The sequence below is a fragment of the Brassica napus genome, chromosome C6 (genome assembly GCF_020379485.1).
Source record: "Brassica napus cultivar Da-Ae chromosome C6, Da-Ae, whole genome shotgun sequence".
NCBI classification, from domain to species: domain Eukaryota; kingdom Viridiplantae; phylum Streptophyta; class Magnoliopsida; order Brassicales; family Brassicaceae; genus Brassica; species Brassica napus.
In genome coordinates, this window is record NC_063449.1 from 30,061,384 (window position 1) to 30,076,950 (window position 15,567).

At 34.1% G+C, this 15,567-nt stretch overlaps 1 protein-coding gene and 1 long non-coding RNA gene across 2 annotated transcripts; both read right to left on the reverse strand.

Moving 5' to 3' along the window:
- Nucleotides 1–2,983: 2,983 nt before the first annotated feature.
- On the reverse strand, nucleotides 2,984–4,461 carry LOC111211378. Its single transcript, XR_002662438.2, has 2 exons — nucleotides 3,985–4,461; nucleotides 2,984–3,317 (listed from the first exon to the last, which is right to left on the reverse strand). It is a non-coding gene; the product is annotated as an uncharacterized LOC111211378 (long non-coding RNA).
- A 7,119-nt stretch (nucleotides 4,462–11,580) lies between these two features.
- On the reverse strand, nucleotides 11,581–13,039 carry LOC106401867. The gene has a single exon (XM_013842478.3). It carries the CDS (start codon nucleotides 12,870–12,872, stop codon nucleotides 11,769–11,771), a length of 1,104 nt encoding a protein of 367 aa, XP_013697932.1. The 5' UTR covers nucleotides 12,873–13,039; the 3' UTR covers nucleotides 11,581–11,768.
- Nucleotides 13,040–15,567: the final 2,528 nt, after the last annotated feature.

Consider the following 15,567-nt stretch of genomic DNA (forward strand, 5'->3'; position numbering starts at 1 on the left):
GCTTAAGAGCCCACATTAGAACCAGCGTTAAAGATGGTCTAATAAGGGCATGTTTGTTTCTCCATCTGGATGGGCCATCTAGATGAAGATGAGAGTTTTGTTTGTTTAGGCAATAAAAGTGCAACTCATTCAGATGGACCATCCGGATGACTTTTGGAAATTTAGGCTTAATTTTAAAGTTCATTCAGCTGCACCAATTTGGATCATTTGAATGGAGATGGTTCATTCAAAATGGTATAATGTCTATTATACCCCTAATGTAATTCACAAATTACAAACCTAAACATAATATCATTTTTGTCACAAACGAAAACTGACAAAACTACAAAAACACTTTTTCCCGTGCTAAAAACTACTTTTTCACGCCAAAATCAAAACGCATTTTTCCGCTAAAATTGCAAAAAAAATGTTTTCCCGTCAAAATTGCAAAAACGTGTTTTTCCACAAAAACCGAAAACATGTTTTCATGCCAAAATCACAAAAAAAAATGTTTTCACGCCAACACCCCAAAATACATTTTTCCGTCAAAACACAAAAAAACACGTTTTCCCGCCAAAGTCGCAAACCGTGTTTTCCCGCCAAAATTGCAAAAACGTGTTTTCCCGCCAAAAATGTGTTTTCCCGCCAAAACCAAAAAACGTGTTTTCTTGCCAAAACCGAAAAATTTGTATTTTCCCGCCAAAACCGAAAAATTGTTTTCCCGCGAAAACCGTAAAAATGTGTTCCCGCCAAAACCGCAAAAACGCGTTTTCCCGCCAAAACAGCAAAAACATGTTTTCCCGCCAAAATCGCAAAAATGTGTTTTCTTCCAAAAACGCAAAAAATGCGTTTTCCCGCCAAAAATGTGTTTTTCCGCCAAAATCGCAAAAACGTGGTTCCCTCCAAAACCGCAAAAAACGTGTTTTCCCGCAAAAACCGCAAAAACTTGTTTTCTCGCAAAAACCAAAAATTTGTATTTTCCCGCCAAAACCGAAAAATATCGCTTTCCCGCCAGAACCGAAAAATCTTGTTTTCCGCGAAAACATAAAAAATGTGTTTTCTCGCTAAAACCGAAAAAAACTTGTTTTCCCGCCCAAACCGCAAAAAGAAAACTCGTTAATTTTAAAATAATTCTAATGTAAATATATTAAACTAAATAATTAAATGTAATATAGTTAAAATTAATATTAAACATATAACTAAATCAACACAAGGATATTTTGGTAATTTTTTTATTAAACTCATTTGAATGGAAATGAAAATAAAGAAACAAACATAAGATCCATTTAGATGATTCATGTAGATGAGCTATGTGGATGGACAAACAAACAATCACAAAAATCTGAATAGATCATTTGAATAGATCATACAAATGAATCATTTGGATGGAGATGGCAAATGGTGAAACAAAAAGCCCCTAATTATCTACAGTCTATGGTACTATCACCACACATTTGATGTGTTTCAAGCGAACCTCCTGCATTTTATTTTTTTATTTTAGGTAACATAATAATAAATAATGTATATTTATTAAAACTAGTGTAACATTTTAAGATACCACAAGTATTAAACCCAGTTTACTATCCATAATTATGTTTTCAATTTAAATATTTTTATAGTGTTTAGGCATCAAATTACTGTATTTTGACTTTTATTTATATTTTTTTATACTTCAATAAAAAAAATATTTTGATAAATGTGAAGATTTTAAAGGCTTTTTAGATCCAAAAACTAATTCCACGAAACTTTATATTTGGGTACATGTGAATGATTAAATCTATTTAAAACCCGGCTAGATGACCAATGTTACTCGAACCAAGAGCAAAACTCCAGCTAAAGCCCCTTCAAATAAATAAAATATGTATATATAATATTTATGTGCTGGATAAAATTATATATATATATATGTAACAATACAAAATTGTAAAATACATTTTTTATTTATAAATACTATTTTTATTTATTTTATTTAAATACAACAATACAACTTGTGGTAAAATAAAATTTCCTTTTTTATTATTTAAATACATAATATGTTTTATTTAAATATGTTTACCATTCAAAACTGTAATAAACTATTTGATATGTTTGATATGCATTTCTTTTGAATGATCTGCTTGATCTGCATTTCTCTTCTATAATCTGCTTGATCTGCATTTGTTCCGTTTGATCTGCATGATATCATATGCTTATCTGCAGTACTGCTTTTACCATTCGAACACATAAACAGTGAGGCAGATCAGACCAGCGCAGCTGAGCGATCAAGTGTGCACGGTTTACAAACAATAGATAGCTGTTGCAACCAAGCGCTCGTGGCTTGGTGGTAAAAGAGGTACAACTGTATTGCCCGCCACCCGGGTTCGAGCCTTGGCCACAACGGATTTAACATCCGTTCCGTTGGGGCGCTGGAACCCCTACGGGGGATAGTTGAGAATATGGCTGTCCAGATATCAGAGTTACAAAAAAAAATAGATAGCTGTTGCCGATTGATTGAAGTGACCATCCGACGTCACTATTTGCTACCTGTGTTTTGTGCCCTAGTAAACTATTGGTTTGACTGGTATGATTAGCGTATGTTAGAATAAAAAAAATGGTGGAAAAGAGTGAAAATAAAAATAGTGGGAAAAAAGTGGAAAAGAAATAAATAACATTACTCTTGTAAAATGTTGAGTAAATTTGTGTCTATGTTTTTTTCATTTAAATAGTAAATAGAGTAAAAATGAAAAAAAAAACATATTCCACTTGATTAATAAATTTGTAGTGGGATTTGAAGTAAATTTAAAATTAGAATAATAAGTTACTCTAAAAAGATTTTCTAGTTACACTCTATATGGTTTTTTCCTCAATTAATCTCATTATCGTTTTTCGTTATTTTTAAAGAAAAAATTGTAAATACTATGATGTGACATGAAATTGACAATTCTTAATTTTAAAAATATCTTCTATAAAAAATTTGTTTAAACACTTATCTTTTGTTCGTATATAAAAAAGCACAATATAAATATTAGGGTCGAAAAATACTTTTTTGCCATGTATACATGATTTGTTTGAAAATTAAGGAAACGGTCACAATCAAACGGTAACTTTGGTACATTGGTGCAAACAAAATATTTTGGATGTTGGGCTTCCGTGAAAATCTTTGTAGAATCGAGTGTGAGTACAACGTTGCTACTTGTGGGACGGTCACCGCGGAGAGCACACATGTTTAGGAGGAGGAGGCCTTGGAACTATTACGCAAGGCTTGGCTTGACTACTCAGAGGAGCTCGACATGGTGGGGAGGGTTTTACGCATCCGGTAGATTCCGACGGTGGCTTTGATATCAGTGAGCGATTTTCACCTTTTAAACACACAAGAGTAAATTTGTTGGAAAATATTAACGGAGAGACTATTTAAATGTCGGCAGAGAATTTTTCTGTAAATGGTATCTGCGTTTTGCGCTAACGAGTCATGATGTACAATATGTCCCTTGCTAAAGAATTTCCTATACATTGAGAACAAAATACTGAACCGAAGTCCAAGTGACCAATTGAAAATATGGACACAGTAGAATCGAATTTGAGACAGTAGTGAGTTTATTTGCCTTGCCCCTAGATCGCAAACCATATAAAACTGGTAATTAATAAATTAATAATATGATTTTAATAGACTATAAAGTGGATGTGGATCTTAGCTATTTTGGAAGATTTAAATCTTTTCAATTAACCATTTCTAATAAATCACTTTATTTTCTCTAAAATATATTTTCTATTCTATTAAACTGAAATATGGAATAGGGTGGGATAGTTTCACTCCAAACTATATTTTACATTGAAAAATAAAATGGAGTTAGAAATGCTCTTAGTTATTATGAAATAACGTGTTATTTTGTAAACAGATATTAACTGATCAAACCTTCTTATCCCGGTTAAAGTCCAATAATAGATGTTACAGAACCCATGATTTTAATTGATTTGCTCTTAGTTATTTGTAACAAACAAAAATTCCAACTAACAAGAGATACTGACCTAGGTGACGAAGTCTAGCCTCTGAGACATGAATCTGAAAGAATAGAAGACATAGAAGAATATGAAACAAACTTAGAAGAACAAAAACTTGTGTTAGTTTCTTCATTAGCATTGTTCTGTTCCCCGATCATGGGTCTTCGATCAGTAGTGTATATATACAGAGAATGAAGCAAACAAAATCAAATTTATAGTGAATAAATAATTTTATAAGTCAAACTTCAACGATTTAGTTATTGTTTTTTACAAAGACGCGGTTTTGTACATCAGCACTGTAATATCTTCTCAATAAACAAGTACTTTTTGACTAAAATTCAGTTTTATGAAACTCTCCGCGTAATTGCGGGTGCAAGACTTTTAAGAGGTTCCGAATTTCTATCCTTTAACATAATAAGAGCGGATTTATTTTTGTTTTTTTTGTCAATTGACAAATATTTAGTAAATGTAACATTTTCATATATTTGTGTTTTATTTTATAAAAGACTTAAAAATTTTATTTTTATTTATCGTATTTCATTTTAAATGACTATTTATGCTAAAAAAATTAAACTTTATTTTTTTAATGAATTAAGTTGGTATAACTCTGATAAATTAATTTTATTATGGGGTTAATATTTTAATTAAAAAATTATATACTTTTAATAAAGATTTATACTTTTCAATAAAAAAATTCAATTATTTTTATGAATGCTTAAATTATATTAAGAAAAGAAAAAAATAATAATTAAGAATAGTTGAAAAAAAATTATTTGAACTTGGACTCAATGGTCCAAAGGAAAAAAAAAGGTGACAATTCAATCTGATTTTTTAATAGGCCCAAATGGTCCAAGAGAGATTTGATTTGGGCTGGATCCAAAAATAATGACCCAATATAGATTTGTTATTAATATTACTTAATTGCCCTTAATGAAACATGCAATGTTAGTGAAGGAAACATGCCTCTAAGGTAATTATGACAATAGGATCCTGCTTTAATAGTATAGATTTGTTATTAATACTTACTTAATTGCCCTTAATGAAATATGCAATGTTAGTGAAGGAAACATGCCTCTAAGGTAATTATGACAATATGATCCTGCTTTAATAGTATAGATATCATAGGTTATCGTAACATACTGTACTATCTTTCCTTTTTTTTTTGTGAACCGGTATGTATCGTTTGGACTAAATTGAAACATCTTTTATGATTTACGCCAATCATATATGTAAATCATTTGAATCAATTAATATAATCTACTGGTCAAAATAATAAACATTTTGAAGCTCAAATTTCTATTTTTTTTTTCTAACTCACTAGAATCATTAAATTCCACTAAAAATCATTTTCAACGGTCAAATCCGTAAAAAAAAAAAAACTTTTTTCAACCGATTTCTATAGAATTGACGGTCAGTTCTATATGGTCGAAAAACGTTTTACTATCAGAAATCGGTTAAAATTTTCTAACCGTTTTCTAATCGATACCAAACTGTCAGAGTCAGTTCTATAGCTGTGTATAAGCGAGTGTAAATGCAGTACTGGGTCCAAAATGAAGACCAGCTCATGTGGGTTGAATCGTATATTTCAGATAGATAAGACAGCTAAATATGTTTGTTGATGTGCGGTGTGGATCTTCTTAGGTCGCTATACGTGCACGTAATCGCATTTAATATTCGGTGTTTTTCAACGACCACTGTTGCCGCAGCCGTGCAGCAGAGAAAGACACTGTTATATATTCGTAACTCGTTATTAATTAATTGTCTTTCAACAAACTTGGGTTATGCGTTGTGTACCAAAACCGAAAGCTATTAAAAATCATAGCCACACATACATGGATGGAGTTTAGCTTTGCATATCAACCTAATTCTGATCAACCATAGAACAGTGTGTATTCCATTTGGATTTAATTTTCAAATTTATTTTGGGTGAAGCAAGATCTAAGAGCATGATTATCAGGTGTATTTAGGTGGTCTCTTATGATTAAAAGAAAATCAAAAAGACAATTAAGAGGTAAAGACTTCTCTTATTTGGGGTTAACAAGAGACGTGTTTTGGTAACACGTGTAGGCAAAATGAGAGGAGAGAGGGGGAGCGTGTCTTTGTTTCGTCATTTCTCTCTCTCGAAACCGAATTGTCTCCATTTCGTATCGGAGCTCGGAGAAGGCGATTCTCCTACTCTCGCCGACATACCGGTGATACTCCCTCTCTCCACACCTCCTAACGGAATCCTCTGTCTCTATGGCTCGTCCGAGAAGGCGAATCTCCCTCTCTCGCCGTGGATCTACTGGAATCGGAAGGTAAATGTATTGTTGTGTTTTTCAATCATGCATGTTTAGATTAGACTTCTTCTTGTTCTGATTGCGAGTTTTATTTGTTTGTAGGTTCAATTCTGTCTCGCGGTGGCTCTCCTCGACGGCTGACGGAGCTCTCTGTCTCTCGGTGGCTCTCCTCGACGGCTGACGGAGCTCTCTGTCTGGCGGTGGCTGTCCTCGACGGCTGATGGAGCTCTCTGTCGATGGCTCTCTGCGAATCGCTCAGGTAAAGCTTTTGTTCCATGTTCTTCAGTCATACCTGTCGTAGGTTCAAATATTTTCTTTCAATCTCGTTTTGTTTGTTGCTTTTGATTTGGTTTCTCCGTGGTGATTAATTTTTTTTTGTTTCTGTCTTTTGCGTGCTGAGATGAAGGGATCAAATCACGTTTGATATGTTCTGTGGAAGCTGAGGTTAGTGTTTGTTTCTTAATCCTCTTCTGTCTTAGATAAAATAGCTTATGTAATGTGTACTGAAAGGAAAAAAATTAAAGTCGCAGTCTTTGTTTCTTAATTCTCTTCTGTCTTAGATAAAATACATCTTGATATGTTCGGTCTTTCTGTGTTTAGATGGCTGGATCAAGTGTGCTTAAGCAAGGGTCATTTTACAGAAGAATACGCAGCATCACAGGTTAGTCTTTCTCTCTTTCATCTGGTCGAAAATGTGCTGGTGTAGCTTCTGGTCTGTAATGAGATGGTGTAGCTTCGGTCTAAATGGTTGTTAAGGTAATTAATGGTTGCTTTAGTGTTTGGTTATGGTTGTCTCACCGTAATAAATAGAATTGATGGTGTGGTTTGAGTTATTTGAAATTGAAAATAAAGCATTGTTTGTTGTTAGTTGTTTGTTGTTAGATATATGACAAGTCATAACAATTGAAGTGTTCTTTCCAGCTTTGTTTTAAAGATGATTAAGTTACATAGATGTGTTGGTTGTCTGTGTTGAATGCAAAACCTCTCTCCTTCATTTTCTTGATCATTTTATAAGCTGTGTCTTCTAGTTCCTTCTCCAACAGATGAATGCGCATACTCGTTCCTTCTCCTCTTTCCCATGTTTCTCCTCTTTCGCATTTGTCTCCTCTTTCTCCTCTGTCTCTTCTTTCTCCTATGCGTCCTCTTTCTCCTCTCTCATTGACTTCGAAAATGGATTTCAATCCATTTCAGGACTCGGCAAATTTTGTTGAACTACTCCATAGTCAACAAAATGTTGTCTTTGGCAGTTAAGGACGTGTTCCACTCTCTTCATCGCAAGTGCCGTCCTTTGGAAGTCAAGCTGTGGAGCTTCCAGCAGAGCGTAAGGAAAGAAGGACGTGGACAGTCACAGAGGATATAGTGCTTATTAGCAGCTGGCTCAACACGAGCAAAGACTCCGTTGTAGGGAATGAGCAAAAGTCAGCAACGTTCTGGAATAGAGTTGCAGCATACTTCTCGGCGAGTCCAAAACTTGCTGGCTGTGAAAAACACGACGGGAATCAATGCAAGCAACGTTGGCACAAGCTAAATGAAGCAGTTTGCAAGTTTTCTGGGGAGTATGAGGCAGCCACAAGAGAGAAAACCAGTGGCATGAATGACAATGACGTTCTAAAACTAGCCCACGAAATCTACTTCAACAACCAACAAAAGAAGTTCAGCCTTGAACATGCTTGGAACGAGCTTCGCAACGACCAGAAGTGATGTGAGCTCGCTACATCTAAAACTGAAAGCAGCTTCAAAAGGAGGAAGTTCGCGGATGGTTCACATTCAGGAGCATGCTCTCAAGTCAATGAATGCGATGCTGGTGTAGAAGGAACATCTCGTCCCCCTGGTGTTAAGGTTGCAAAAGCTCGTGGAAAGAAGCCGTATGTTGCGGGGCAAGATGTGTCTGATTATCAGCTCATGTGGAGCATCAAGAAGGATGACTTGGCAATGAAGCAACATCTCTCCAAGATGAGGGTACTTGAGAAGCCTCTTGCCAAGGAAAATCTAGCTAATTATGAAGAAGATCTCAAGAAAAAGCTCATAAATGAGTTAATGTAACTCTCGGCTTTATGTCTTCCGTATGTTTGTTTCATGTTTTAGTTTGTTTCATGTTCTAGTTGTCTCATTTTATGTCTTCCTTATGTTTCATGTTTCATGTTCTCGGCTTTAGAATATAGTTTTTTCATGTTCTTGTTCTACTTAAATTTGTAAAGATTTGCTCTCTTATTCTGTTTTATGTCATGTTCTGTTTCTTGTTCTATAAGCAACTTAATGTTTTGGTGTTTTGTTGAGTTATCTCTTGATGTGGACAATTCTTTTATTTGTTTCAGGTAACGGGAAAGAAGAGGCTACATTGGAGAGGAGCATCAAGGGCCATTGTGATTATAAGATAATGGGACCACTCATTACCATCAAAGCCACGTACCATGTTCCGTTTCAAACTAATACAATATGTGGCATTGGTAGTAACGAGTGTTCCCGCTACCATATTGCGGTTGAAGATTCAAACATCACGGGCCATTCTATCAGTCCAGTGTGTTGTCTCGGCGTGTGTTGTGTCGGCGTGTGTTGTCTCGGCGTGTCACGGGTTTCATCTTTTGGTATCAGTGTGTCACGGGTTTCAGTTTCATTTTTTGTATCAGTGTGTCACGGGTTGTTCAGTGGGGCATTGGTACTCAAGTCGTGTAGTGAATCAGTCGTGTAGTGAATCACTTTTATTTTGTTTCTTGCACTTTGTATTTTCATGTGCATCACGGAGACTCATCTTTTATATATATCAATGTCTCTTTACTTCTAACATCACGCAAACTAATCTACTCTCTATTTTCTCTCTATTGCTAACAAGACGAAACGCATCTACTCTCTATATTCTCTCTATTTCTAACAAGACCAAACTCATGTTCTCTCTATTCTCTCTACTTCTAACAAGCAAACTCATCTTCTCTTTTTTTTTCTCTCTCTTTGATCACAATTTAATAAAATTCTTATTCACTCCTATGACTTCTTCTTCTCAAAAAACTTTCGATGAATCATCTGATGATACATTTGATGACTTCTTTGATAAAAAAATTGATGAAAAATATGATCAATTCTTTAATCAAGCGTTTTAGAATTTAACTATTCGTGGGGCTCCTAAAAAAAGAAAACCACGAGTTTATATCGAGAGAAATCGTGAAGAAGGGCATATTCGTTTACGGAATGATTATTTCAGTGATACTCCAACGTATCCTGATAATTTATTCCAATGACGTTTTCGAATGAACAAGCCATTGTTCATGCACATTGTTGATCGACTCTCCAACGAAGTTCTATATTTTCGAGAAACGAAAGATGGTCTCGGAAGGATTAGTCTCTCTCCTCTTCAAAAGTGTACCGCATCCATTCGTGTCTTGGCGTATGGTTCTGCAGCTGTTGCGGTCGACGAATACCTCCGGTTCGGTGAAACAACCACTCGGTTATGTGTGGAAAATTTTGTGGAAGGAATAATATATTTGTTCGGCGATGAGTACTTAAGAAGACCAACACCGGCTGATCTTCAACGTCTACTTGATGTTGGAGAATATCGTTGATTTTCTGGGATGATAGGAAGCATCGATTGTATGCATTGGGAGTAGAAGAATTGTCCAACCGCTTGGAAAGGACAATATTCTCGTGGTTCGGGTAAACCAACAATCGTTTTAGAGGCGGTTGCTTCATACGATCTCTGGATATGGCATGCATTTTTTGGACCTCCAGGTACATTAAATGATATCAATGTTCTTGATCGTTCACCTGTTTTTGATGACATAATAAAAAGTGAAGCTCCGAATGTCATTTTCTCTGTCAATGGAAGAGAGTATCATATGGCTTACTATCTCACAGACGGTATTTATCCGAAATGGGCAACTTTAATCCAATCCATTCCTCTACCGCAAGGGCCACAAGCAGTTTTATTTGCTCAACATCAAGAAGCAGTCCGAAAAGATGTCGAGCGTGCTTTTGGAGTCTTGCAAGCTCGCTTTGCCATTGTTAAAAATCCAGCGATGTTTTAGGATAAAGTCAAAATTGGCAAGATTATGAGAGCATGTATCATACTCCATAATATGATAGTAGAAAACAAACGAGATGGATACGCTCAATATGATGTTTCAGAATTCCAACAAGGAGAAGACAGCGGAAATTCATATGTCGATCTCACGTATTCTACGGATATCCCTACAAATATCGCTAACCAGATGGGTGTTCAGATAAGATTTCGTGATAGACAAATGCATCAACAACTGAAAGATGATTTGGTTCAACATATATGGCATAAATTTGGACGTGATGAAGACAACAACTGAGCTCAGATGCTTCTTTCAAATAATTCTTGTTTATTTTAGTAATCTTTGTTTTCATGTTTTAATTTTAAAATCTATGTTTAAAATGTTATCATTTATGTAATATAAAAAGTTTAATAAAATATTTTTTAATATTTTTTAGAAAAACCCTAAATAAGAGACTTGCAATGGAGGGGAAAAAATCTTAAAGTTTTTAAACATGTCTCTTGCCAAAATTAACTCCTAAAATACTATTAAAAATAAAATACTATTAAAAATAAAGTAAGAGACCCGTTAGAATATATGGGATAAAAATGCTCTAACTTGATATAAATTGATTTGACACCTACATAGTTTGGATTATTAACTTACATCTCTTTCTTCTTCTTTTTTGTTGCTTTTGTACTCAACTTGGATTTGCCTTTGATTAATCAAATCGAGTAAAGACGCAATTTGGAGTTTTTAGTTTGGCTACAATGGTAATGAAAAGTAAATATCACGTAGGAACAATAAGAGCATGAATTCCAAAAAGAAGAAAAACAACTAAAAGCATGATATGTATATGTCGTGTTGATCAAGCGAGTGTGATAATAAAAAACCTCATACATCACTCACGGTAGGTAGGCTTCTTGTCATCAAGGGGTATGTATATTATTCAATTTAATCAAGTCTAAAAGATAATAGCCATAACAAAAATCCAAAGAACAAATAGATATATTAATCATAAAAGCATATGTTATTTAGCTGAAGGCCAAATAGATAAGACTTGAAAGATACAGTTTCAATCACCAAACGTTAATAAGACAAATCGCAAATGGGTCATCACGAAGATGATGAAGATGCTCTCTTAACTCTACACACACATTAGTCCAAACACACAACTCACTCATGGCCCCGATCCGATTTTTTATTTCTCTTCCGCAGATCTTACAGAGTACTTACAAAAAATTATTGCTCTCTCTCTCTCTCTCTCTCCCATATAACAAACCAGAAACCCCACCACCATTGTTGGTTCTTAACCTTAACTTCTTGGCCATAAGAATAAAAAAAAGACACAAAACTATTACAACACCACTGTAAAATTTTAGATTCTGAAATCATTCCCAAGAACTACAGAGAATCATATCTAACAACAGAGAGTTAGAGTGATCATCTTACATATACTATTTATAACTTAAGGATTACTGAATCCGTCTGTACATAAACATTTGCTTAACAATAATAATTGATCTATGACACAACACGAACTTTAACCGGATGAAACCGGGTTTAAACTTCGGGCTAAACCGTTCAAGGCACTGTAACCTTTGGAACTAAACGCTAAACAGCCGAAGAGTCCATGTCTGTACGGCAAATATGTCCTCTTCTTCATCTCCTCTGCCTGAGCTCTGTTCGCTGTGTAATGCAGCTCGTGAGCCGACGGCTGGAACCCTCGCCGTTTCGTTATTCCGTTCGTTGGCTTCCCGGTGACCGGAGCCTTTTTCACCGCCGGTGGTGGTTGATTCTGTTTCTGCTTCTTGGCTGAGTCCTCTGACTTGAGTTTCTTGTCTTTGAGATTGGAAGGAGAGAACGAAATGTTGGACCAGAACTTCTCCTTGCCGTTTCCTCTTCCTTCGCTTTTGCTACGGTGAAGCAGATCCTTGAGGAAGATCCATTTCTTCGAGTTTCTACCGTACGACGACGATCGAGAAGAAGAAGCAGAACAAGACGGCGTCGTTTCAGCTGACGTCACGTTTTCATTAATCTTAGCTTCGTCCTCTTCGTAATCTTCTTGTAGCTTCCGTATACACTCCCCGGCGAGTCCTTTTTCCTCTTCCTCTTCCTCTTCGTTCCACTGAAACGCTGCGTTTCGGAGCGGAGAGAGAGATCTGGCTTTGCGGTGAACAGATCTGCTTCTCAGCTTCAGATCCCTCCCGCGCCTACCGTCTCGTTTCCCGTCGTCTTCCTCTTCGGTTTCCAGATCTAGAAGCGGCGCTAGGACCTGAGGCTTCTGGAGGTGGGAAGATAACTTCATCGGCTTGATCTGACCGTTGGAGAAAAGATCCTCCGCGGAGGTCATCGGCACGCCGCCTAGAGGACCGCTGCTGGAAGATAACCGAGACGAGAAATCAAACTCAAAGTCGCCGGAAGGAGACGACGAATCGAGCTTCGGATTCTCCGACGGAGCAGCGGAGGATAAGAAGAAATGCATCGGACTCGACGGCGCGCTGAAGAAATAACCCGGCGGTGGATTACGTCCGGGAGTAGACGGAGCGCTGACGAAGGGAGTGGAGCAAGCTGAGCCTGAGGCAAGGTCGTCGCTGAAACGCGGCGTTTCTGGCTCGCTGTGTCCAAAGCTCTCGACAACAACCATTGTACTATAGGAGAGATCAGAGAGTAGATCGATTGTGACTGTCGCTTGTTTCTCAAGGAAAGAGAGAGAGAGAGAGAGAGAGAGAGCGCGAGGAACGAGGTGAGGGAGCAGATTATGCAGCGTATGTATGTATGTATGTATGAATGAATCCTGCTTTTTATTCTTTGTATTTACTATTTATTGACGTTTTAAAAATTAAATTTATATTGCGATTCTCAAAAACGTTTTGTTTATTAATTGTTATAAAATATTCGTATGCTGTTTTCCTATAAAGAAAAGTGAATTACGACGTACTCGATCTTTAGCGCACAAATTTAAATTTTATTTAATCATCTGACATGTCGTTTGCATGAATAAAAAGTAATCAACTACTAACGTAATTAATTTGATCATGTAGGAAATGCCATGGTTGTTGCTTAAGATTCCGCAGGCTGACGCTGGTCTAATAGAATAAAGAAAAATAATCTATGGATGTTATGCTATTTACAATGCCACTAGATTAAGATCCGCGCCTTGCGCGGAATAAACATTATATATATAAATTATTTTATATATTATATGTTTTTACATATTATGAAATAATAAATATATATTGAATAATTAAAATTCAATAACTATTACATATAGAATTAAATTGGTGCGAACATATAAATCAATTTTATTAATCCAAACAATTTTTTAAAAAATTTGATAGGATATGTAATTAAATTTAAATGATATTAACATACATAGTATATTTTTAATATTAATGTCTATTAAATTATGTTTTCTACTCATATGTTTTTTTTATAATGTGTATCTTTAATAGCAAAACCTTTAAATTACTGATAACAAAATTTTCATTGTGGGATTAATAATTTTAGTAATTTATAATTTTTTAAAAAATTATCAATGTTAGTTAAAAACTTTTATCAAAAAAAAAATTATTCAAAGTAAATTTTGAAATTAAAATATTTATTTATTCAATATGGTTTATAGTTTAATTTAGAATGATATATATACATATATTAAAAATCTTAATAAAATTTAATTGGAATTTTATTTATATATGATTTTATAATCATTTGTATTTTGTCATAACAAAAATTTTAAACCATGGATCGCAAAATTTGAATGTGAAACTTTTAACAGTTTTAGTAATTTATAGTCGTTTTTTAAAATTCAAAATATAACATATACAGAAAAAATCTAAATTTTTATAATATGGTTATTGTGATTTTTTTAAATTATTTTGATAGTTTAAAATTAAACAAATTTGATAGAAGATATATTATTTTTTTATCAGATCTTTATTATTCAAAATCATTAATTGTAATATATACTTTAGCCACATTAGGCAATTCCGAATCTTTATTTAAGGAAATAATAAATGACATTAATGATGAATTAATTGTTAGTTTAATAAAAAGTTTATAATATAATTAGATGGACTAACATATTTCTCTAATAATTCTAAGAATCATCCTAATGATGACACGTGGCTACAAAAAGATTGTAATGTTTCACAAATAATATATAGGGGATTTACTAGCTTCCCCATAACCGTATATCTTAGTTTCCCTTGATATCCTTGATTTATTGTTTGCGAAAATAGCATTTTATGTTTAACATAATAATATGACCAGCTTTATTTGAATTTCAAAAAGATGTTCTGATCTCCATAAATGAAATGAGAAAAATGCCATGATCGTGTATTTATGTCGAATCAGTTCATGATTTCAAGTTTTCACATATTTGAATTTAACCTTGCTCATGTACTTCTAGCTAAGGATGTTAAGATTAGAATAGTTGATTGCCATAAGTAATGTTTTAAAACTTAGGGGGGCCTATTGGAAATTAAATTTGCTTGGAATCTGAAAATTTTTAAAGTTCAAAGATTTTTAAGAGTTAAGTAGATTTGATGAATTCTTGCCATATGTATTGCATAAATTGTCATTAATTATGATTGAATAGCATGAATTTCCATATATGTTTTTCTTTCCAGATTTATCTTTCAATAAAAATACTTAAATTTTTTTATTTCAAGAAATATAGTTATTTGATGTTAAAATAATTTTTTTTTATTTTTTAATATTTGAATGTGTCTTGTTTGATTTTTGTTTAAAGTTTTATAAGGTCAACCTATGATTTTTTTTCATGATTCTTGATTATGTTATCTTTAATAATTTTTTTATCTTTAAATTTCTTTTTACAATTATCTTTCACATGACAACAAAAATGTAATACACAACTTTTTGTGTTTGTATATTTGTGTTTTTTGTTACATAGATTCTAAGAATCTTATGAGAGTATAGATGATATTTATAAAGTTGAGTGTTATGAGTAAAACTAGAGAGAATTTATGTCTTAATAACAAGAGAGTTTACTAGAATTAAAAAATCAATAAAAACTAAACTTTTTGAATAACAAAGGATCACTACAAGAAAACAGAAGCCTAACGAGGAAACTTTACGAGGAAAAACAATCCTCGTAAATTTACGTCGATTTTACGAGAAACTTACGTGGAAAAATAGTGTCATCGTTATTTCCTCGTAAAGTAACGACAAAATCATTTCGTCGTAAAATCGATGTAAATTGACGTGTCTTTTACGAGGAAATACTATTTCTTCGTAAATACGACGTAAACTTTGCGTGTTATTTACGAGGAAATAATTTACGTGTATTTAGCGAGGCAATTTTTAATCCACCAACTTTG